At 47.9% G+C, this 24212-nt stretch overlaps 2 protein-coding genes, 1 long non-coding RNA gene and 1 other non-coding gene across 4 annotated transcripts in view; 2 read left to right on the top strand and 2 right to left on the bottom strand.

Moving 5' to 3' along the window:
- Window positions 1-18898, top strand: part of LOC112062432 (low affinity immunoglobulin gamma Fc region receptor II-like) — a 41931-nt gene extending 23033 nt beyond the window's left edge. Inside the window, exons 4-10 of the mRNA XM_028488720.2 lie at window positions 1354-1562; window positions 3079-3181; window positions 7708-7918; window positions 9219-9236; window positions 10826-11083; window positions 15961-16215; window positions 17480-18898. Coding sequence (XP_028344521.2) covers window positions 7807-7918; window positions 9219-9236; window positions 10826-11083; window positions 15961-16215; window positions 17480-17658 — 822 coding nt within the window. The 5' untranslated portion in view covers window positions 1354-1562; window positions 3079-3181; window positions 7708-7806 and the 3' untranslated portion in view covers window positions 17659-18898. The remainder of the gene's footprint in view (window positions 1-1353; window positions 1563-3078; window positions 3182-7707; window positions 7919-9218; window positions 9237-10825; window positions 11084-15960; window positions 16216-17479) is intronic.
- LOC112062433 (uncharacterized) overlaps window positions 1-22092 on the bottom strand; it is a 27441-nt gene extending 5349 nt beyond the window's left edge. Inside the window, exons 1-2 of the long non-coding RNA XR_002890729.3 lie at window positions 21924-22092; window positions 5364-5470 (exon numbers count right to left, since the gene is read on the bottom strand). This is a non-coding gene — a long non-coding RNA (uncharacterized lncRNA). The remainder of the gene's footprint in view (window positions 1-5363; window positions 5471-21923) is intronic.
- TRNAG-GCC (transfer RNA glycine (anticodon GCC)) lies at window positions 21549-21619 on the bottom strand. Its single transcript has one exon. It is a non-coding gene; the product is annotated as a tRNA-Gly (tRNA).
- A 130-nt stretch (window positions 22093-22222) lies between the features above and the next one.
- On the top strand, window positions 22223-24206 carry HSPA6 (heat shock protein family A (Hsp70) member 6). Its single transcript, XM_024116835.3, is given in 5 exon segments — window positions 22223-22495; window positions 22498-22694; window positions 22697-22822; window positions 22824-24067; window positions 24069-24206. Coding segments are annotated over 5 exon segments (1842 nt in total). The 5' UTR covers window positions 22223-22344; the 3' UTR covers window positions 24193-24206.
- Window positions 24207-24212: the final 6 nt, after the last annotated feature.

The following is a 24212-nucleotide window of genomic DNA, read 5'->3' as shown; positions in this document are numbered from 1 at the left end:
GGTGTTTTCCATAGAAACAACCCTACATTTCCAGGTTGTTTGTTTTTTCTCCCACCAGCCAGGGGCTGTTGTTAAAAAGTCCCAATTCGTAGGTTTTGGTTTGGGAGGGGGAAGAGGATGTTTTACACGGTTAAGCTTGGGACAAGGGGCAAATCCCCCATGTACTTTTTCAAGGCAGAAGCACAAAATTACAAAACAGATCAGAAGAGATGTAGTCAGCTTCCTGGGCGCAGCACTGCCCTGCAGCGCTGTCTTGGTGTTGTTCCATGACCCTGTCATGGCACAGAGGCTCCAGGTTGGCTTCCAACAGTCTAACACTTGGAAATGAATTGTCTGAGGAGACACACGTGCTGACAAAGCAGGAGACTTTATTGGAAAGGAGCGCCAGGGCAGAGAGTAGCAGTGTAAGGGAACCCGGGAGGACTGCTATGCCATGTGGCTCACAGTCTCGGGTTTTATGGTGATGGGATTAGTTTCTGGGTTGTCTCTGGCCAATCATTCTGAATCAGGGTCCTTCCTGGTGACACGTGCATAGCTCAGCCAAGATGGATTCCAGCAAGAAAGATTCTGGGAGGTTGGTAGGACATGTGGACTGGCGTCTCCTCTCTCCTTTTGACTTTTCCGGAATTCTTCCAGTTGGTGGTAGCTTGTTAGTTCCGAGTTCCTTACCAGGCCCTCCTGTTGTAAGATAACTCATGCAAGTGGTTACTATCGGGCCTGGCCAGGGCGGGCAGTTTTGGTCAGTGGTTCCCCTCATAGGACAACTCAGGAAATGTGCATCAAATACTGTTATCCAGGTACTTCACAGAGGAGCTAAAGCAGAGGACATGGGGGTAGGGCCTGTCCCTGGAAGGCTCCATTGGGTCCTGATGGGTTATGATAATGTAAAACTCACTTTTAGTTTATAAAAACTCACTTTTTTAGTTTATAAAAACAACAGTTGGGTCCAAATAGTGTTTCTGGCAGATGGAATAAGTTAAGGTTACCTGCTCAGATGGCATAACTTTTTACTAATATTTGTGATGACTGAAGATTTTTCATCTACCTAGTTTCCAAATAGCTTTTCCTTTTTCTGATAAGAATTACCTCACTGACATTTGCATTTCAAAGACATGGGCTAGATAAGAGTTCCTAGAGAAGACTGGGTAATACATTTACATCTCAAAGACCAAGGAAAGAAAGCAAGTTCCTCCAACAAGGAATTTTATTTTCTAAATCCAGAATTCTATAATACTGACAAACTTTTGAGATGAATGGGAAGGTTTTGGAATTGGTAAACAGCATAAGCGGGCTTTAAATTGTTTCTTGAGCTACATTCAGTTCTTATAAGAACAGTTGTTTTTAATTCCTCAGAGAAATGCACTGCAACCTGAATACCTCAAAGGGCTGACCCACCAGATAAATGGAATATTTCCTGCCATATCAGTAAACAAAGGATGTCACAGTCATCAATGATTGCAGCCCTCCAATGTGAGCCAATGAGCTGGTGAGCCCTGGGGAAACTCAGGGCTGAAAAGAATACCTGCCATCTAGCAGCCATCAGACTGCAGCCACTCCCTGTGGTAAGCCCGGAGAAGACTCAGGATGTGAAAACACAGGATACTGGCCCTAGATAGCTGAGGTGCATATCAAAGGAATGATTTCAGTGAGCCCAGACTCTTGCATCTTCCCATACGTAGAAAAGCACTAAATTCCTTGAGATATCTGGTTTTCCTTAATTAACAATAATCTTTTGACGTTCCGACTACCTGCTCTCTGTTGCAGAACTCCTATATGTCCTGGCTCCTCCACTCACCTCCTTGGAGCAGTTTCTCAGAGCTATCTGAAACGCTGTCTCCCAGGCTGCAGTCCTCATTTTGCCCCAAATAAAACTTAACTCGCAGCTCTCACATTGTGCAGTTTTTTTAAAAGTCAGTCAACACACCCATCCAACTACATTATCTTCAATTTGCTTCTTTATATCAGGAGAAAATCTTCAACTAAATAGAACTTAAAAGAAAATGTCAGTACATCAACTATACTTCAATAAAAATAAAAATAAATTTTAAAAGATGGAGTTGCTCAACTTTAAAAAAAAAGTATCCTATGTTCTATATATATAGCTGTTTCTCTTTGGAACGTTTTTCTTCCCCCTGGGTACATAGTGTTATTTAGCTTAGGGGAGAAGGCCTTAAAAAATAGGATGTAAGCATAATAGCTCTCCCAAGATCCAGAGCCACTCACAAAAGTCGCCAAGGCAAAAACTTAGATAATTCTGAGAGCTGGCAACTGTCAGTAGGACCACAGCTATAAATGGGATGCACCCTTGTTTTGTGCTAGTCTCAGCCTATCAACAACCAGTGTTGTGGTTGGACCAGCTCTTGTGGTTCTTATAATGATTGCCAGATGCCCTTCAGCAATAACCATCAGGAAACTGAAAAAAATAGAGGCTCATTACTTATAACACCTGGAAATTACACAGCACACCTGGGGCCACACAGCAAGGCCATGGGGAGACAGAGAGTGCACGTGGGCCTGGGGTTCTGCTTTTATTGGGGCTGAGGGTGGGTCCTAGGGTTTTGAGGGCTCACTCTTTATTGGCGAATTTAAAACATAAAAGCAGGAATTTAAAGGACAAAATGGAAAAAAACAAAAACCATGTAGACCAATTGGTCAGTTATTTAAATGTACCAAAATCTCTAAAACAAAGGAGCCTCAGTGAGTGGAGGTGGCCCGGCTCTTTATCTACTTGTGTGGTTGGTACTGTGTTTAGCTGAGACAGCCTTCTTTGAAAGGGCCGCCCCTTGAAATGGATGCCTTGGCAATCAAAGCTTAAGTCAGCCACTTGTATTGCAAAAAAGAAGAAAACTGTCATGGCTTACACTACAGACCCATATTTCTGCCTGGCCATATTTTGGGGGCCCTGACCTGATGGTTGCCAAGTCCAGTTCTCAACACAAAATGAGACAAATAGAAGAAAATAGCTGTCCCTGGGAGAGAAGAATTGACAACCAATAGGTACCCCAAAACCAAAATCAAAAAAGCCTGAATTTGGAAAAGAAAGGACCACATGAAATTTTATTTTCCTCTCTTGACCAGGCACTACAGAGATCTGGGAGACCTGACTGTGGTAAGAATCCTCATCCTTCACCAGCTTCTGCCAGTTTTTCCAGGATCCCTTCTGGAGGCTCTGGAGCATGAGGTATTTAGAGTGTAGCTCTGGTATCTATCAGAATTTAACACGGGTTTCCATTAATCTTAGTTTTAGTGTCCCCTTGGCTGTTTAAGGGAATAATTGGTAGCAGTTTACCAGAGACTCCCTCAGAGTCTCACCAACCCTGAGAGGGGCCATTTGGTGACCTTCCTTTGAGGGTAGATACAGGGTATCTGTAAGGCCGCTAACTTGGCAGACTTTTGTTTACAGTTCTATAGTCTCTTCAGAGTGGAAGAGATCCCACATTCCGCGGAGCAACTAAGCCCGTGCGCCACAACTACTGAGCCCGTGTGCCACAACTACTGATCCCTCTGTCTCTTCAGAACAGAGGATTAGCAGACTGTGGGTACTCAGGTAAAGCAGGACAGAGGGGAGTAGTAGTCACATCAGTCTTGTAGGAACCTCTTGTGTCTTTACTTTTTCATTACCCTTTTGCAATGAATCTTTCAATGAAGCCTCTCTGGGACTCTTGAAGCCTTTTGGAGGCATACCAATTAAAATAGGTATCCCATTCTGTTTGTTTGATTTGAGGACTCTTACTTTCAAGTGCACTTGTAAATGAGCCATCTTGTCTAACGGGAACATTCCCTATAATGGCCGTTGTCATTCTAGGTTGTCTTAGTAAGACGTTGCCATTTTTGTAGATATCTATAGCTTCTTGGACCGCACTTGTCAGACATAAAATAGGCAGGTGTGCCAGAAGGTGGCAAGCTTAATTCTTTGATATTTGAGGGTCCCACTTCTGTAGCTAAGCCTTGGATCTCTTAGAGCCAAATTAATGCTTAATAGGGATGTGCCGACAGGTTGAGGATTATGTGGTGTTTTCTTTTGTTTGTTTATTTTATTGGCTGCATTGGGTCTTCGTTGCAGCGTGCGGGCTTTCTCTAGTTGCAGTGAGCGGGGGCTGCTCTTCGTTGTGGTGCATGGGCTTCTCATTGTGGTGGCTTCTCTTGTTGCAGAGCACAGGCTCTAGGCTCATGGCCTTCAGTAATTGTGGCTTGAGGGCTTAGTTGCTGCACAGCATGTGGGATCTTTCCCAACCAGGGCTTGAACCCGTGTCCCCTGCATTGGCAGGCAGATTCTTAACCACTGCACCACCAGGGAAGTCCCGGGGAATGTGGTGTTTAACAGTGTACCATGGGGACGTCCCTGTTGGTCCAGTGATTAAGAACCTGCCTTCCAATGCAGGGGACTTGGGTTCGATCCCTGGTCGGGGAACTAAGATCCCATGTGCCCTGGGGCAACTAAGCCCACGTGCTCCAACTACTGAGCCCATGCACTCCGGAGCCCCCTCACCACAACTACAAAGAAGTCTGCATGCCGCAATGAAGATCCCGGTCACTGCAACGAAAGATCCTGTGTGTCACAACTAAGACATGATGCAGCCAACAAATTAATTAATTAAAAACAAAAAGTGTACCTTGTTACATAGAAATTTTCATGAGGTTGGCATGTAACCTACTGTTGATCTAAACCATTCCTTGACCAACTTATCCTACCCCAAGAGTCTGAGAGTGAGGTGGTGAGCCCTCTGACAGCATTTAAGTGTTTGATCTGTGGCCACCAATTTTGCTGCTTTGGTTTTCAAGATTCCCATAGTAGTATATCTTTATTCCTTTAACGAGAATATCTCTTTATAGTGGCAGATGCTGTAATGTCTTTCAATAGTTTGACTTGCCTACTTAGATTTTAATGTGCTTTTGGTCAAAATAGTCCAAATTTATTGTCTTAATTCAATTTCCCAAGTCCCCCAGCAGTTTATGCTGTGGACTTACCTCAAGCTTTGTGAGTTTCCTAATGGCTGCCATCATGCTTTCTTTTGCTTCAGGGGCACCTATTATTTTCCCTCATTTAAATAATTCTCCCTAGTTCAACCAGACTTACTGTTTCTGACCACTTGAGCACTGTTACTGAGATCTGTCAGTACCTCCTGAAGATGTTTACACTGTGGCTGAGATTGGGCATAAACTCAAATGTTATGGCCTACTAGGTCTCACCATGAAATATCTGAAGTCTCTCACACCCCAAATTTCCACCTAAAAGGATTAGAACAAACAAACTTGAGCTCCAAATGGAAACTAGGTGGAGCTTGATCTAAGAGAAATTACCAGAGATACTGGAGAGCAGCTGGAGAGGTAGCAAACTAAAGTGGCTCTGTAGGAACCTTTACCTTCATCTAGGAGCCAACCCAGGAAGCTTCGGTGGCTGTTTTCACATCACACCTCATTGACAATACAGGCTATACCTTGGAGAGATTGCGGGTTCACTTCCAGACCACTGCAATAAAGCCAATATTGTAATAAAACGAGTCACACAAATTTTTTGGTTTCCCAGCACATATGAAAAGCTATGTTTACACTATACCATAGTCTATGAAGTATGCAACAGCATCATGTCTATAAAACAATATACACACCTTAATTTACGATGACCTTATTGCTGAAAATACCAAAACAATTTCAATAGTAACATCAAAGATCACTGATCACAGATCACTATAACAGATATAATAATAATGAAAAAGTTCAAAATATTATGAGAATTACCAATGTGTCACTTTGTGACACAGAGACCCAAAGTGAGCCAAAAGCAGTTGGGAAAAATGGTACCAATAGACTTACTCAACAAGGGTTGCCACAAACCTTCAATTTGTCAAAGATGCAATATCTGCAAAGTGCAGTTAAGTTAGCACAATAGAATAAGATATGCCTGACCTGTCCGATGACAAAACTAAAACAATTCAGTTACAAGGTTGATATCCTTTATTCAAGGGAAAACAAGCCATGGATTGAGGTAGTACAGTTCCTCATAAGCAGTGGAGAACTCTTCCCAAGGGATTTGGGCAAGACCAAGTTTTATAGAGCTTTAGAAGAGGCAATGTGGAGACAGGGCATGACTGGCTAGGAGGTTGGGAATTTCCTTATAAGGCTAACAGGTCCTGATTTCTAGAGTAAGGTAAGCTAAGTAAAGCTGAGTTGGAGGATTGTGATTGGTGTATGTTACGTCCCTGGACAGGTTTTTCCTGTTAAGTGCAGGCTGACTTAGGTTTAGATTTATGATGTGGTCTGGTCCAGTGGGGTGGCTCCAATGTGTGGGTCCCATTATATAAATTAACCTTTAAAGTGTTGATGTCAGCTCACTGGAGTCTTTTCAGTGGTTAAAGAAATTTTTTCACCTAAAAATCAGATAAGGGTTGGAGGTAGATTGGGGGTGGGAGGTGGGGTAGAACGGGGCCAGTAGAAAAGCCTTGGCCAAAGGAGTGTGGCTGTTGAGGTTTCTGAAGACCACAGAGTGTAAGAACAGGTTTCAGAACGTCATTTCCTTGAGTATTAAAGCTTGCTTCCTGAGAGAGCTTTTGGGAGAGAGGCCCCAGCAGAGGGTCCCAAGAGAGATCCCAGAGCAACTCATATTCTGGAGATGTTGAGGGTGAAGTAATGTTGATGAGAATGACTACAGAAAGCAAAAAAGAGAAACTAGCATTTACTGGATACCCACAACGCACCAGGGACTTTGCTAGCATGCAAATTCTCTTTTAATTTTCAAAAACCTTGAGTGCAGTGGTTCTCAACCAGGGGCAGTGTTGCCCCCAAGAGAACATTTGCCAATGTCTAGAGACATTTTTGTTTTCACAACTAGGGGGTTCCCCTGGCATTCTAGTGGGTAGAGGTCAGGGATGCTGCTAAACATACTACAGTGTATAGGACAGGTCCTCACAATGGGAATTATTTGGCCCCAAATGTCAGTAGTACTGAGGCTGAGAAACCCTGCTTGAAGGACAGGCATGCTAATCTTCATTTATACAGATGAGGAATCTGAGAAGTTCTGAGAAGCTACCTGTCATTCAAAATTAGACTTACACAGCTCTAAAGCCCTGCTCTTTGACCATGCCACAGTGATAAGAACAGTGATGGGTAAGAAAGATAAAGAACCAGGGCGCTAATTGCTGCTCAAAGATATTTGTTGGAGGAGTACAAGAGGAGTACAAGAGTGAACGACGAAGGGGAATAAGAGGGTGGGTGTGATCATCCTAGTGCCACTCTGACACACGTCTTTGTCCTTGTTCCACAATCCAAAACAGAGTCAGGATTATGATAATAAAGAAAATCCAGTGGTGGGGGCTGGCCTCAAGTTGCTATGCTCGATCTCAGGAGGAGTCTGATGCCAGTGCCTGCGCCTCTAAATAGATCTAAAAGTATGGGGAGTCTGCTGACACACTCTCCTCCATCGCCTTTTCTAAGCAGAGAGACAGACAGGAGGTTCTGAGCTGAGTTTGGGTCACCATTTATTCCCCTCTTCCTCCCAGAGGCTGAGCCCAGCTGTGGCCCCAGAGGAAGAGGAGAATCTGTTTCCCAGTTTCCACATTTTCTGTGAATTTGGAGTGGGACTGAGCCAGATTGATTCTGGGAAGCCCTGAAACTTCTGGGAGGGAAAAGTTGAGACGAAAGAGGGTGGAAGGGGAGGAGCCAGTGATAAAAAAAAAAACACTTCTTTTCACTTCCTCTTTTGGACTCCAGAATTTGTCTGTTCTCTGGGGTGGAATCTGTCAAGCCTCGAGAGAAGTCTGTGCCTGCTGTGCTGGGCTGTCAGAGCCAACCTGCTCGCTCCAGGAGGTGATGGGGATCCCCTCATTCCTAGTCCTCCCTGCTGCCAGGAGTGACCGAGCTGACTGCACACCCTGCCATCCTTCGGGCCACATGCTACTGTGGACGGCTCTGCTATTCCTGGGTGAGGCAGGGTCCCCAGGAGGGCAGTGGAGCAGAGACAGAGGCAGGCAAGCTTTTCTAACTCAGCTGCTGCCACCTCGGTTGGGGCTGAGCTTGGGCAAGGATGAGGGCTGGCGCGGGAAGCATGTCAGGAAAGTCAGGAGGGTGAAGGCAGGCTGATGAAAATCAGATTCTGACAACCTTGCTGGCCTTGGCAAATTATGAAATTGGCAGAGTTCTTTTTTTCTTAAATTAATTAATTAATTTATTTTTGGCTGAGTTGGATCTTTCTTGCTGCACACGAGCTTTCTCTAGTTGTGGACAGCAGGGGCTAATCCTCGTTGCGGTGCACGGGCTTCTCATTGCGGTGGCTTCTCTTGTTGCAGAGCATGGGCTCTAGGCGTGCGGGATCAGTAGTTGTGGCGCATGGGCTCAGTAGTTGTGGCGCACGGGCTCAGTAGTTGTTGTGCAGGGGCTTAGTTGCTCCACGGCATGTGGGATCTTCCTGGACCAGGGCTCAAACCCGTGTCCCCTGCATTGGCAGGTGGATCCTTAAGCACTGCGCCACCAGGGAAGCCCAGCAGAGTTCATTTTTTTTAAGTCTTTTGCCCAATTTCACTGGGCACCGAGGTCCCTGGTGCTCTGCCACCCACCAGAGCAGAGCCAGCTGCAAGCAAAGTCTAGTGACCTAGACTTGAAGGACTAACGAGTGGCCAAGGTGTTTACCTTCCTTAGAAATTGTGTTTGCCTGGGACCATATCTTAGGTGGGAGGGACAATGCTGTCTTAGGCCAATAGGAGGTGGGGGGAAGCAATAAAACATATGGTTGGGGGCAGTGGCTGTTCTCTTTGCCCCTGAAACCACTTCAGGCAGCAGAAGCCTATTCTCTTTATGTGAAAGGAGATTCCCCTGGGCAAAAGCACAGGAGGGTCTGGGTTATCCAGGGAATGGGGATCAGAGAATACATAAGCCAGGCAATTCTAGAATCAGTTGTGGGACCAGAGGAATCATACATTCCTCCTTGCACTGCAGACAGCAGTGAAGAAAAGACCAAGCACAGCAGAGCAAATTTACTAAAGTGTTGGAATGGCAATTAGTCTCTCTGAATATGGAGACAGTAAATTTATAGAGATACCAATCTGGCCCCTGTGTGGTAATTTCATTAACACACAGCTGAACAAGTAAAGACATGGAAAGCCAGGTGAACATAATGCAGACAGAGACCATCAAGAGAGTTAAGGGGATTTTCAAGGAGGTGATTATTTATAATGATGAATCATCATATCTAAACACCAGGCTGATCTTTGTTTTCTCTTTTACAGCTCCTGTTGGGAAACCTGGTAACTGCTCACTACATCCTCTCCCTCCCCCAGCTACCCTCTCTCTCTGCTCCCTGCACCCTGTCTGGAGGTGCTCTGGGTGCACCAGCAGCCCAGGACCTAGGTAGAGCCAGGAAACAGTAATTGCTCCCACAAGATGCCCTGCCCCACCCCCTGCTGTGTCCTCCCCTTTCCTTCCTCCCAGGGAAGCCGGGGATGGACAGCCATGGGGCACAGGTGCCTCAGCCCTTATGCTTCTGTTACGGTGAGACCTCACAGATTCTGTCACAGAATATAACTGTCCTCTGTCTCAGTCGCCTTCCTCTTTCCAAACTAAATCACAAGCCCAGGCCATTTTAGTTTCAGTTGCATACAAAATCACATGATCTGCTTATGTTATCCCCATAACATATCTGACACGTTAGTTAATTTGCTCTGCTGCTGTTGTATTTTCCTCACTTTATGTCTGCTTTGATAAATCTTTTACTTTTCATGTATCTGAAGGCTTCAGGGCCTGTTCCTCTGGACACAAATAGGAGATACCACTGGTTCTGGTGGGATGAACACTGCTGGGCACTGCTTTCTCTGCACCACTAACCTCTCCACCTCCCAGGACTGGTAGTGGAGTGTGGCTCTACCTGGGCCACTGAACGCGAGCTCCCTAGACTGGCCTGCCAGCCTTTCTCCTCTTTCTTATTCTTCTGAGGCCACAGAGACTCCTCTGTGCTTGGGTGTCAGGACAGGTCTATTCTAAAGGATGAAGAATGGGGACTTCCCTGGCGGTCCAGTGGTAAAGAATCTGCCTTACAATGCAGGGGACACAGGTTGGATCCCTGGTCAGGGAACTAAGCCCGTGCCTCAACTAGAGCCCACGGGCCACAAACTACAGAGCCCACGCGCCCTGGAGACTGCGTGTCACAACTAGAGAAGAGAAAACCCACACGCCATAACTAGAAAGAAGCCCGCACACCTCAAGGAAAGATCCCACACCACAACGAAGATCCCTCATGCTGCAACTAAGACCCCACACAGACAAAAAATAAATGAATAAATACAGCTTTTTTTGTTGATCTGACGCCTTCCATTCTTTTTTTTAAGATGTATTTATTTCTAAATAAAAAGAAATAAATACATTAAAAAAAAAAGAATGGAAGAAGTCAGAACAGAAACGTGATGTCTGACTCTCAGCCTGGCACCTCCACCAGATGTCCCCATTTGTCTTCTTTCAGCTGTGGAGAGAGTTTATCCACTAGTGTCCAAATGCCTCAGTTTACAGGGGAGGAAAGTGATTCCCCAAACGATGTATGTGTAGTATGTGTGTGTGTGTGTGTATCTGTGTATGTTTGTTTGTTGCCCCCTCTCCCATTCCCCTACCTCTTGTCCTCTCCCCTGGGGAGGAGGCAAGCTCCCTGAGAGAACCTGGGTTCCTGGGGGCCCCTGTTTGGGCTGCATGAGTTGGAGGAACTGCCTTTGGTTGCACAACAGTTCTGGGTTGGGTTCCTCTCTTGATGTCTCCAGCATGGCCACAGTTTTCCATCATCTGAGATTTGGGGTCTGCTTAGGCCCTTGGGGTCCCTTTCCTCATGCTGCCTTCTCTCTCTGCCCCTCAGCAGGTCTCCCGAAGGCTGTGGTGAACATTCAGCCTGCGTGGATCAGTGTGCTCAAGGAGGATTATGTGACGCTGATGTGTCAGGGGACCGACTTGTATGAAGGCAACCTCACCCAGTGGTTCCATAATGGGAGCTTCATCCAGAGCCAGAACCAGCCCAGCTATAGCTTTAAGGCCAGCAGCAATGACAGCGGAGACTACAGGTGTCAGAGAGAGCAGACCAGCCTCAGCGACCCTGTGCATCTGGATGTGATTTCCGGTCAGTGGATGAAGGCCTGAGAGAGTCTGGGGGAATGAGGATAGAAGAAATCTGCTTATGTGGCAGAGGTTTTTCGGAAAGGGGAATTGCCTGCTTACTGGGAAGCATGGCTGTGGGTTGTTTGAAGGGGTTTTGGTCTACTCATTTCCCTTTTCACGTATCCCATTGCTTTGTATGTGTGGTGAGGTGGAAGTTCCTAAGAAATTTTCCAGAATATGTTGGGCTCTTTTGTCTCGGTGCTGATTGAGCACGAAGGTGACAAGGCCACTGACAGGCAGCTGGGTATGAGAGAAACAGAAGGAAATCCCTAATTCATAGAAATCCTTGCATTTTTATGGCAGAGTCAAATGCACAGACAGACCACAGCTGAATCCTAGCGCTGGAAATTACTAGCCTTGTAAACATGATGATTTCATTTACCTTTGAGCTTCAGTTTCCTCATCTGCTCAATGGAGATACTACTGCCTCCCCCGTCAGGTTCCGGTGGTAAGAATCAGCATTTCCCTGCCCCCCTGCCCTCTGTGCAACTTGAGGTGAAAGTTGTATCTTAACCACCTTTTATATCCAGCCCCAGGCACGGGACAGGGCTTAATAAATGTTTGCTGAACAGATCAATGATCCTCCAAAGCTCCTGGCAAGAAAACGTTCTCCACAGAGAAAAGCTGCAGTGTGATTAGGATGAATACTGTCATTGCTATTCTTCACTTAGTCCCCTTCCCTCACCCAATTCTCAAATTCTCCTCAAAGGTATCTAGGCCCGGTGGGCCTGCAGCTCCAGGCCTGCAATCTCTACCCTCTGTGCTCAGCAGGAAAAGACAGTCCTGGAGGGAAGCCCCAGAGGCCTGGCAGGGCCTCAACCTCAGTGCTCCTGCTTCTCTAGGAAGGGGCGGAGGTGAGGGATCCCTCCCCCAAGACTGAGCAAGTTCCCACCCGACCAGCAGGTGCGTTGACAAGGAACCCTGGCACATGAGGTGGACACCACCCTGAAGGACCTAGGTGAAGAGCTAGATGTGAAGGCCTGGAGCCAGAGCACCAGCCTTGGGGACCCTGAACCACTATCATGGAGGATAGAGTCAACAGAATGCCGACTGCACCAATGGGAGTCCCTACTCAGGTGGTGGCGCTAGTTCCCAGAAGCTCAATGCCAGGTATGAACAGCAGGCAGAGCAGGCACTGCAGGGGCAGCTCCGTGGGCCTCAGTATCTCCACCAGTTCATGTCCAGCAGCAGCTCAGCAGGCCCAGCCGCACAGCCTGGCTGCTATCGAGTGGCCACAACTGCTGCCAGTCAGCAGGCCAGCTCCCCCAAACACCAGCACAACGCAGCAGCCGAGCACCACCCAGGCCTCAGTCAATCTGGCCACAACATCAGCCTCCCAACTCACCAGCTAGTCCTGGAGTGAACTCTCCCAGTGTTACCACTTTGACCCAATCTGTGCTACTGGGGAACACCACCTCCTCCCCCTCAACCTGTCCCAGGCCAGATGTATCTAGGACCACAGCTGAGAAACCTATTCCAGGTAAACCAGACCTTGGCCCAGAATGTGCCTCTAGCTTCTCAACTCATCCTGAAGCCTATTAGGGCAGTGGCAGTAGTCCAGCCGGAGGGGCTGTCTGCTCAGGCTGCTGGAGTCCATGTAGATGCAGTTTAGGTAAAGAACTTGGCACTGAGGAACAACAGGCTCAGCCCAAAGCTCCACCCCGAAAGCTATTCCCCTGTTTAGCCTCCCCCAGGCCTCTAGCCAGGCCCTAGCTGTGGCTCAGTCTCCCTCTAGGGCCTCAGGCCAGTTCTTTAGCCTTAGTCCAGCTGGTGGGGTCAGTGGGAGGAGCATTCTAAGGTACATGGGTCCAGGCAGAAGTGGCCACCCACCTGGGCCTTTGTGTCAGTGGCCCTCCTCAGGAATAGGTGGTGCTTGGAGCTATTCCAGGAAAGGCACAGGAGTGGTGGAGCCCTTGCCTGCATCCCAAACAGTGACTGATCCAGGGCAGCGAGTGCAGTGGCCAAGAAGACAGCAGCAGGGGGGAGTGGCCAGCAAGACAGGACAGCTGCACCTGCTCCGAGCCAGACCCTTATTAGCTCAGTCACCACACACAGATCCAGTCCCATTCACTGATTGAGTGGCAGCAACAGATCAGCTCTTGGAGAAACGGGTGCTGATGCGGCAGCAGATTGTTATCTACCACTGGCAACAGCTCCAGCACTGTCAGCCCCGGTACCCCTCCCCACAGCTGCACCTCTCCAGTCGGTCCAGCAGCAGCCACAAGTCTCACTGCCCCGCAGCCACCACAGTCCAGGTCCCTGTGGTCTTCTGCATGCAGTCCATGCACCTGCCGGGCAAACCCAGACGTTGGCTGTCAAATGCAAGGAGGAGGGCGATGATGTCTCCACATTGGGTTCCGTGCTCCTGCCAGGGCTTCTCCAGTAGCAGAGAGCCCCAAGGCCACGGAGGAGAAGAGCAGGCTTGGAGAAGAAGCTGAACTAGTGACCAGTGGGAATGCTAATTCACCAAGCAGTGAATTAGCAGCCGTGGCCCCTGCCCATCAGCACCTCCTCCTACACTAGCCATGGTGTCCAGATAAATGGTGACTCAAACAAACCTCCACAAGCCATTGTGAAACCCCAGATGTTCACCCACATGGTTGAGGGCTTTGGTACCCAGGACGGAGCAGAACCTGTCCCAGTGCGTTGTTCTCCATTACTGAAAAGCCACTACAGACTGGCCTCCCGACAGGGCTGAATGAGAATCAGTCAGCTGGCCCCTGGGGAGGGGACAGCCCATCTGCTGAGTAGTCAAGAAGACAAATCTCCTGAAGTTCCAGCACTGTGGGAAGTACAGTCCTGGAGAACAGTTCTGTGACTCCAAGAGTTTCTGCTCCATGACTTGTACTGAAAGGTACAGTGTGAACTGTAGCTGCCAGTTCTGGTTGAAGAGGAGAAACATGAAAGAGTTTCAGGAAGCCCACTATGCTTGTGTTCACCAGTGTGGACCCTGCTGCAGCTCCTCTGCCATCACCCGTGCTAAGATCCAGGGCAAGTGCCACAGGGGTCAAGAGGACTCTAGCTGGGGTTCAGAGAATTCCAGTCATGGTAAAGAACTCTCTCCAATGTCCCTGGGCCTTTATCGGTGAGAGCTGGACATGGGGAATGTGACCCAGGGAACCTCCATACAGCTGTGCCTACACCAGGATTCATGGCATCAACCCTGTGTTCCTGTCCAGTAATCTTAGCCAATGGAGTGCAGAGGAGGTGTATGAGTTTATTGCTTCTCTACAAGGCTTCCAGGAGATTGCAGAGGAGTTTTGTTCCCAGGAGATGGATGGAAAGGCCCTTTTTTGACTTAAACAACACCTCGTGGGTGCCGTGAACATGAAGCTGGGCCCTGCCCTCAAGATCTGCACCAAGAAACTGTCCTCGAGGAGACCTAAGGTGGCCCTCTTGCACAAACCAGTCTAAGGCTGACACTTCCACTGTCCAGATTACTGGTACAGTAGAGTCTTTGGTACCAGTCTTTACTGGTACCAGTAGAGACTTTGCTGAGAAGAAAGTGCTGTTCTAATGATGTGCACCTTCCGTAGAGGGGATTACCCGGACAGGGAGGAGAAGTGCAAGAATTGCTTGCTGGTGCTACATGGAAGCAGCTTTGACATTTTCTCCGGGTTCTACTTCATTAAAAAAAATCTTCACAATTCTCAGCATTCCCACCTACCCCAATCCAACCTTTATAAAAGAGGCAGTCTAGGGAACCAGGACTGCTCACCTAATTCTGGAGTGGAATGTCTAGCCAGGGCCTGAGTTCCTCAAGAGGAGGAATACACAGGATGGTATGGGAGGAAATGGGTGGAATGCAGGGGTGCCTCCCCAGTGGGAGAGGTGGGGTTTTCTAGCTTGTGTGACCCGAGTCGCAAGATCTGGTGCTCCCCACCTTCCCTCTGGATTGTCCCACTGTAGCCATGGCCCAGAGTTTTCTCTTCGTTGTCACGCCCTCCCTCAGTATTGAACATTTTCACCTGCATTTGTGGCAGGCTCAGCAGCCAGTGTAGAGACTTTTTTGGCATCATTCCGATCTGCTGAAGGGGCTAAGCGTGGTTGACTAGCACACGTGTGGCTGTTGTCATTTCTTTCTCATGTCCCGGCTCCCTTCCAACGTATCTATTGTTTTCTACCCTTTCTTTCCAATTCCAACTCTACTCTGTCCTATAGCTTTAGGAAAAAGGAGTGCGTGGGCTGAGGTCAGATTATAAGTACCCACCTTAGCCTCTATTCCCTATACGACAAAGAAATTAAATATCTTTTTCCTCAGTAAAAGGATGAAAATCAGGGGAAAAAAGTACACAGCAGGCTAATGGCCCACCCATGTCACTGCTGCCTTTAGACAAAGTCCCCGCTGAAGTGAAATTCCACATATACTAGCATGCACCAGATAAGCTAATATTTATATGTCCGTGACTTTCCGCAAAGACACTTGACTCTGCTGTGTCCCCCTCACATGTTGTCTCCTATGTCAGACTGGGTCCTTCCCTCCCTCCCTTCCTCAGGGAAGGGACTGTACTCCTGGGTCTCCTGTATCCTTCTTGTAGAGGCCTGTTGGGCAGGACAGGAACAGGAAGACAAGCATATCCTGAGCACCTACTATGTGCCGGGAACTACTGTAGATAGCTAATGGTATTATTGTGACTATTTTCACATACGAGGAAACGGAGGCCCAGAAAGAGTTAAATTATTTGCCCAAGATCACAGAGCTCATACATGATGGAGCCAGAATTAGAGACCAGGGGTGTCTGATTCCCTCCACACACAGTGGCCCACCAGTAAGGATGGTCTGGGTCTCAGATTTGAGTCAAGACAACCTGGGTCCTGTGGTCTCTTTGTGTCTTTCAGACTGGCTGCTGCTCCAGACCCCTAGCCTCGTGTTCCAGGAAGGGGAGCCCATCATGCTGAGGTGCCACAGCTGGAAAAACAGCCCTCTGAATAAGGTCATATTCTTCCAGAATGGAAAATCCAAGACATTTTCCTATTTGCGTTCCAACTTCTGTATCCCACAAGCGAACCTCAGTCACAGTGGCGAGTACCACTGCACGGCATTTATCGGGCAGACACTGCACTCATCACAGCCTGTGACCATCACTGTCCAAGGTGGGAACCAATGCTATTCAAGGAGCTTTACACCTCGGAAAGATAGGTAGTGAGAGGATTACTGATCTTTTTTGTACTTCAGAACCTTTGTTCTCACGAGTATGCCTGTTTGACATCAACGGGAAAGTTCTAGCTTGACCTAACTGTTGTGTGAATTTGCAGCTCTGTTCCAGCTCATTTCTCAGGGATTATAGAAATGGGTGTCATTCATTTGGAGTTTTAACTCTTAGGGGACAGAAGCCACCTTTTCATCCTCCATATCCATCCACCAGACATTGCCACTTTCCCTCTTTTCCACCTTATTCAAACCACTTTATCGTATGTCCCTCTAGGTGTCTTATGCTTGCTTGTGTCTCCCTACTGAACCTCTCAGCCTAGGCTCAAATCTTAGCTCAAAGCGGCCACTTTGGCATGAGAATCTCTCTCTGTACAAAGAAAGAGACTTCTGCCTGTTCTTGAGAAATTGTACATTGTGGAATCCATATCATACCCTTTCAGACAGCATCACAAGCTATTTATGCCAGACTAACGTTGGTTAGTGAATACCCAGTCCTGGGCTCGGAGGAGGTGGTGAGTGAAGATATGTTGATGTGGTCTGTGGATTCCCTAGTTCAATGTTTCCCAAAGGCTGTTCCCCAGTCACATAACTCCTTGAGAGGCCTTTCAGAATGAAGGGTTCTGTGATCAAATTAATGCACAACACACTACATACTCTGTTCCTCTCCTTTTATATTCATAATTCAGATTAAAGGCTTCAAGATCCCGCATGCCGCAGAGCGGCTGGGCCCGTGAGCCATGGCCGCTGAGCGGGCGTGTCCGGAGCCTGTGCTCCGCAGCAGGAGAGGCCACAGCTGTGAGAGGCCCGCGTACTGAAAAAAAAAAAGCAAACAAAAAAAAAAACAAAAAAAAAAAAAACAAGAAGTCCTGTCTTAAAGGAAACCTTTAAACTAAGTTTCATAAGGCATTTGCTAAACCCAGGTAACCACAAAACCTTCTTCCTTTATGACTTTTATTAATGTCCTGCAGAACAGATGTGCCTGAGGTCATCCTTTGGGAAATGCTGATCCAGTGCTTTATTTGAAAAGGCAGAGAGATGAAGGATAGATCCTCTGAAGCCTTCCGGGGCTAGCTGTCTGCTCTTGGCCTTCGCCTCAGCCTTTGGCTTGGGTGACTTCAAAGGCTCCTCACTGGGGACCTGAACGTTTATTCCAAATTTCTGTCTTAACAGCTGTCATTTTTCCCATCCCTTTGCCTCTCCTATTAGGTCCGGCAATTCTATTCATCATTCCACCTTGGTATCAAATCGCTTTCTGCCTGGTGATGGGGCTCCTTTTTGCAGTGGATACAGAGCTGTATTTTTCTGTGCAGAGAGACCTTCAAAGCTCAGTGGGAGACTGGAAGAACTGCAAAGTCAGATGGAGCCAAGGCCCTCAAGATAAATGACCCCTTATTCCCACGGTGTAACAGCAGTGGCAGCAGCATCTCTTCAGGCCATAACTTTCCTCTTCCCCTGGCCCCATCTTGACAGCAACGTGGGCTACGGAGCCTCCAGGGAAAGAAAAGGCCTGTGATCTCCAGAGCTAAAATCCTAATAGGCCCTACCTTCACTGATTTCCCTAAGGCCAAGGCACAGTCACAGCCCACCCAGCTCTACAAGGACTCAGAGCAAATGTGTTTTCACAGATCCTTGACAGAGGTTCTTCAAATATATGAAACCTCAGGAAATCCTGCTTCTACTTTCAAAATAAATCCAACAATCTGACCACTTCTCAGTACTCTACTACTAGCATCTTGGTCCAAGCCACCATCACCTCACTTGAATTACTGCTCTCCCTGCACTCACCCATGACACCTGACAGTCCATTCTCACCATAACAGCCAATGTGTGTTGTAGGTCTCCTTGATCATTCGGTATAACCCCACTCCTCCACCATCTCCTAATCCCGCTCTCCTGCTTTATTTTCCCCATTGTACTCATCACCAACTGGAGTACCATATGTTCACTTGTTTAATTGTTTACTGCTGTATTTTTCCCCTGTTGTATGTATCACCAACTGACTACCCCCTGTCCCATTAGAATACGCTCCAGGAGAGCAGGGCCTTTGTCTGTTTTGTTCACTACCATATACTTAGAGTCAAGGTCAATGTCTGGCACTTGATAAAGCACTCAATACATATTTGTGGAATGAGTAAATTCTTTAGCATTTGAAATTAGAGACTTTTTTTAGGTATATCTACTCCATCTTCCCAGAAGCAGAGGTCCAATTCAATACTATTGAACACCCTATTAGATACTACCCAATATATACCACCAGTACATGCATTTCAGCTTTGAATATATTTGCCTAAACTCAGTATTATTTACTTTCACCCATCACATCTTTTAAAGTAGTATATCAGTTGGACCTACTTCCCTTTAATTGAATTGACTTCCTAAGCCTGTAGAGTAGCATTGTGAGAGGCATACTGAAAAGAGAGCCAAACAACCTGGATTTGTGTTTCATTTCTACATTTGCTAGCTGGTTTGTCTTGAAGAATTCATTTAACTATTTTATGAATTAGATTCTTCTTCTGTAAAATGGTAATATCTTTATCTCCCTCCCCAGGAATATCGTGTGACGTTAAAATGTAACAACATATATGGAAGCGTAATGTCTTTGGAACATAATAGGCGTTTAATAAATGCTCATGGAACCTGATGTCTTTGGAGCACACTATTTGGCTGGCATTTTCCCCTTAAATCGATAAGATTGCTTTTACTATAGTAACTGAAAAAAAAGGTAAGAAGGTCTAAGTTGGAGTGGGGGTGGACTAGAAGGTAGAACTGAGTGAGTTACATTTTTGTGGCTAGTCACATCAGAAAAAAAAAAAATGGGGATAATCCCATTTGACCAGCTGTAGCCAGTATATTAAGCTCATAATACAATCTCAGTGGCATGAAACATCAAAGGTTTATTTCTCATTCATTTTCTGCTTCCAGTCTTCCTGAAAGACTCCCCAGGAAGCTGTCTTTCATAGGATGGCTCAGGTTTATACTTCCATTTCAACACCAGCTACCACACATTGCCAAGGAAGGCAAAGAGAACAGTGGCAATTAGGATGGTAATTAAATGCCCTCTGCCCAGAAGTAACATATCACACATACTTAAATTTCATTGATCAAAACAAGTCATATGACCTGACCTCAAGAGGCATGGAATTGCAATCTCTTTCTGAGGCTAGAAGGAGGAGAATCATAAACATTGGTGAGCATCATCAATGTCTATCACACTAACATTCCTTACTGTACCACTGTGAGGGGTAAAAATGAATAAAGTATATATATGGCACTATCTGATAGACATAGCGGATCACTCCTCTTTTTCTTATTAACAGAAGCAGGATTTATTTGGGTATAGAGCAGGTACATAGTTTAGGGGAAACAGGAATCCTCTTTTGCTCCTGGATGAAATCAGAGATTTTTAAAGCTAGAAAGTGTCAGAAATGATGAAATTCAATCTTGTCATCTTAAAATTGAGAAAGGTATAGCCCAGATGGTTGAAATGACTTGTTCAAGGATGTACAGATAGTTGGTATCACAGATCTTTATATATAGTTTTGGATCATACTATACATTTTGTTCTACAACTTGCTTTTTGTGCTCAGTTTTGGGTCAAGAGCATCCCTCCACAATGACCTTTTAAGTCATCACTTGAATGTCTCTTCTACTTTCTTAAAAAATAAATTTATTGGGCTTCCCCGGTGGCACAGTGGTTGAGAATCTGCCTGCCAATGCAGGGGACACGGGCTCGAACCCTAGTCTGGGAGATCCCACATGCCGCGGAGCTACTAGGCCCGTGAGCCACAACTACTGAGCCTGCGCGTCTGGAGCCTGTGCTCCGCAACAAGAGAGGCCACGATAGTGAGAGGTCTGCGCACCGCGATGAAGAATAGCCCCCGCTCGCCGCAACTAGAGAAAGCCCTCGCACAGAAATGAAGACCCAACACACCCCAAAATAAATAAATTTTTAAAAATAAAAAATTTTTTAAAAATTTATTTATTTACTTTTGGCCACATTGGGTCTTTGTTGCTGTGCGCGGGCTTTCTCTAGTTGCAGTGAGCACGGGCTACTCTTCGTCGTGGTGCGTGGGCTTCTCTTGTTGGAGAGCTCAGGCTGTAGGCGCAAAGTGCTTCAGTAGTTATGGCGCACAGGCTTAGTTGCTCCATGGCATGTGGAATCTTCCTGGACCAGGGATCAAACCCGTGTCCCTTGCACTTGCAGGCAGATTCTCAACCACTGCGCCACCAGGGAAGTCCCTGTTCTACTTTTGAAGACACTCAATCTAAGTTATTAAACATAAGTGGATATGTTTAAGTGTATGTATAAAATTTGCATTGCATCATAAGCTTCTCTATTATGAATTAAAAAATAAAGTGAATGACATTGGAAGCATGCCTGTGTGATGGTGTGTCTAGGTACTGAGGTGCTTGCTTTAGGGCTATACCTGGAACTGTTGGGGGTAGATGTGCAGGTGGGGTTTTGAGGCTGCTGAGGGCTGGGAGAGAAGGTTGGAGTAGCTTGACAAGGCAGTCCCTGAACAGTCCAGGGCACAGACCCCAGGCCAGGCCACCTTTTCCCTTCTGAAGTGAGCACCCTTTTCTTGCAGGCCCTTGCCTAAAATGTCCTAACTTTGACACGCAGGCCTGGGCAGCCTAAACACTGAAAGTGAATGAATTTAAAGCTGACAGCTTCTCTCCCTCCTGGGTTATAAAACAGGTTCCTTCCTTTCGAGGATGATTTGATTTTCCACCATGGAAGTCACTCATTGCATACATCTTCAAACATTCCCTTTTTTCCAATCCAGAAGTGGGACTGACATCTGCATCCTGACTCCCTCCTCCCTCTTCAAAGGCCCTGAAGCATTCCAAAGGGTTCTGAGCCATCTGAGGAGAAAAGACCCACTTACAAAGCAAAGGTTTTTAGTTCCTCTTTTTAAAAATTAGGAGTTGCCTTTGAATCGGGTGAATAATAATATTTTACGTAATAGTTGAAGCTACTAGAGTTTAACATTAGAATGTATCATGTTCCCCTGGGTACTGTGCTCTTAGTATAGTGGTGACTATCCCTGTCTGTCATGCAGGAAACCAGAGTTCCTTCCCCCATGGGGAGGTTATAGAGAACATTTGCTTCTCTTTCTTCCATTTCCATCCTCACGTCTCCAAAAGGTCTCCTTCTTTTGGCTTTTTGGGAGTCCAATAAAACACCAAATAAAATAACTGTACTCCATAATAAATCAACTGTACTCCAATAAAAATTTTTTAAAATAGAACAGCCTGGAAGAAAAGAACACCGTGCATTGGCCGGGAATCGAACCCGGGCCTCCCGCGTGGCAGGCGAGAATTCTACCACTGAACCACCAATGCTCTCCGGCCATGAATCCTTCTAGAGCGCCATCTCTTAAAGTCATGTCTGACCCTAGTTTCATTCCAGAACAGAAATCGGGCCATCCCTCTTAGCCACAATTTCGAAAACACTGCCTTTAGGTTTCAAAACAACATAATAATTAAGACTTAAGAAAAAACCCTACTCTTTAAACCCCTGCCTCGAGGCCATGGCTCTATTCGCCTGGTGACATGCTTTCCGGCTTTTCTCGAGCCGCTGGACTCTGAACAGCCCTCTTCAACCACCCAGAGGACGAACTGTTTCCTTGAGAAGTTTTTGCCTTACCTGAATTCTGCCCCAACCGCTCGCCCTTAGAACAAGCCGGGAGAAGCTGGAACTTTCTCTGCAGCTCTGAGTCAGACGCAGCTGGGGCCGCCCCTCCTCCTTGCACGGCCCGATCCGCCCGAACCTTCCCCCGGAGTCAGCCCGGCGCCTCCTGGGCTGAGTCAGCCGGAGCAGGGGGCCGGGCGGCTCCGGGCTCGCCGCGAAGGCGCTGGAAGGTTCGCGTCGGCGGGGGCGGGGGATGGCGGGCCTCCGGCAACCGGATAAAAAGCTCGTGGAAGCGAAGCCGAGCAGATCCGAGCTGGGCAGGCAGGAGAGTCGCACCGCTGAGCGCACCTCCACGGCTGAGCCGCTCGAAGTTCCGCAGACTCCTGCATTTGAATCGGTATCACACTCGTCCCCAGAAGCGCGAGAAGCCACAGCCATGTCCACTGCAAGGGAAGTGGCCATAGGCATCGACCTGGGCACCACATACTCATGCGTGGGCATGTTCCAGCAAGGCCGGGTGGAGATCCTCGCCAACGACCAGGGTAACCGCACCACCCCCAGCTATGTGGCCTTCACCGACACCGAGCGTCGGTGGGCGATGCGGCCAAGAGCCAGGCGGATCTGAATCCACACAACACAGTATTCCACGGCAAGTGACTGATCGGGCGCAAGTTCGCAGACCCCACTGTGCAGCCGGACATGAAGCACTGGCCCTTCCAGGTGGTGAGCGAGGGCGGCAAGCCCAAGGTGTGCATGGCCTACCGCGGGGAGGACAAGGCGTTCTACACCCCGAGGAGATCTCGTCCATGGTGCTGAGCAAGATGGAGACAGCGGAGGCGTACCTGGGCCAGCCCCTGAGGCAGGCTGTAATCACGGTACCCTCCTACTTCAACGACTTCCAGTGTCAGGCCACCCAAGGACGTGGGTGCCATCGCGGGGCTCAACATGCTGAGGATCATCAACCAGCCCACGGTGGCTGCCATGGCCTATGGCCTGAACCGGCAGGGCGCCGCAGAGCGCAATATGCTCATTTTCGACTTGGGTGGGGGCACCTTCCACGTGTCGGTCCTCACTATCGACGCTGGTGTCTTTGAGGTGAAGGCCACGGCTGGAGACACTCATTTGGGTGGAGAGGACTTCGACAACCGGCTGGTGAACCACTTCGTGGAGGAGTTCCGGCAGAAGCACGGGAAGGACTTGAGCAGGAACAAGCAGGCCCTGCACAGGCTCTGCACAGCCTCTGAGCATGCCAAGCGCACCCTGTCCTCCAGCACCCAGGCCACTCTGGAGATCGATTCCCTGTTTGAGGGCGTAGACTTCTACACTTCCATCACTTGAGCCCGCTTTGAAGAACTGTGCTCGGACCTCTTCTGCAGCACCCTGGAGCTGGTGGAGAAGGCCCTAAGGGGTGACAAGCTGGACAAGGTCCAGATCCATGACATTGTCCTAGTGGGTGGCTCTACCCGCATCCCCAAGGTACAAAAATTCCTGCAGGACTTCTTCAGTGGCAAGGAGCTGAACAAGAGCATCAACTCGGATGAGGCTGTGGCTTATGGGGCTGCTGTGCAGGCAGCAGTGTTGATGGGGGACAAGTGTGAGAAGGTGCAGGATCTCCTGCTGCTAGATGTGGCTCTCCTGTCCCTGGGGCTGGAGACAGCTGGCGGGGTGATGACTACGCTGATCCAGAGGAATGCCACCATCCCGACCAAGCAGACCCAGACTTTCACTACCTATTCAGACAACCAGCCTGGGGTCCTGATCCAGGTGTATGAGGGTGAGAGGGCCATGACTAGGGACAATAACCAGCTGGGATGCTTTGAGCTCAGTGACATCCCTCCTGCCCCACGTTTAGTCCCCCAGATCGAGGTGACTTTTGACATTGATGCCAGTGGCATCCTGAGTGTGACAGCCACTGACAGGAGCACAGGCAAAGCTAACAAGATCACCATCACCAATGACAAGGGCCGGCTGAGCAAGGAGGAAGTGGGGAACATGGTTTGTGAGGCTGAATGGTACAAGGATGTTCAGGATGAGGATGAGGCCCAGAGGGACAGGGTGGCTGCCAAAAACTCTCTGGAGGCCTGTGTCTTCCATGTGAAGAGCTCTTTGCAAGAGGAGAGACTTAGAGACAAGATTCCTGAAGAGGACAGGTGCAAAGTACAAGTGTCAGGAAGTCCTTGCTTGGCTGGAGCACAACCAGTTGGCAGAGAAAGAGGAATATGAGCATCAGAAGAGGGAGCTGGAGCTTCCCTGGTGGCGCAGTGGTTCAGAGTCCGCCTGCTGATGCAGGGGACGCGGGTTTGT

This window comes from Physeter macrocephalus, chromosome 4, assembly GCF_002837175.3.
Source record: "Physeter macrocephalus isolate SW-GA chromosome 4, ASM283717v5, whole genome shotgun sequence".
In the NCBI taxonomy this organism is placed as follows: Eukaryota; Metazoa; Chordata; class Mammalia; order Artiodactyla; family Physeteridae; genus Physeter; species Physeter macrocephalus.
This window is presented reverse-complemented; position numbering and strand designations above follow the sequence as displayed.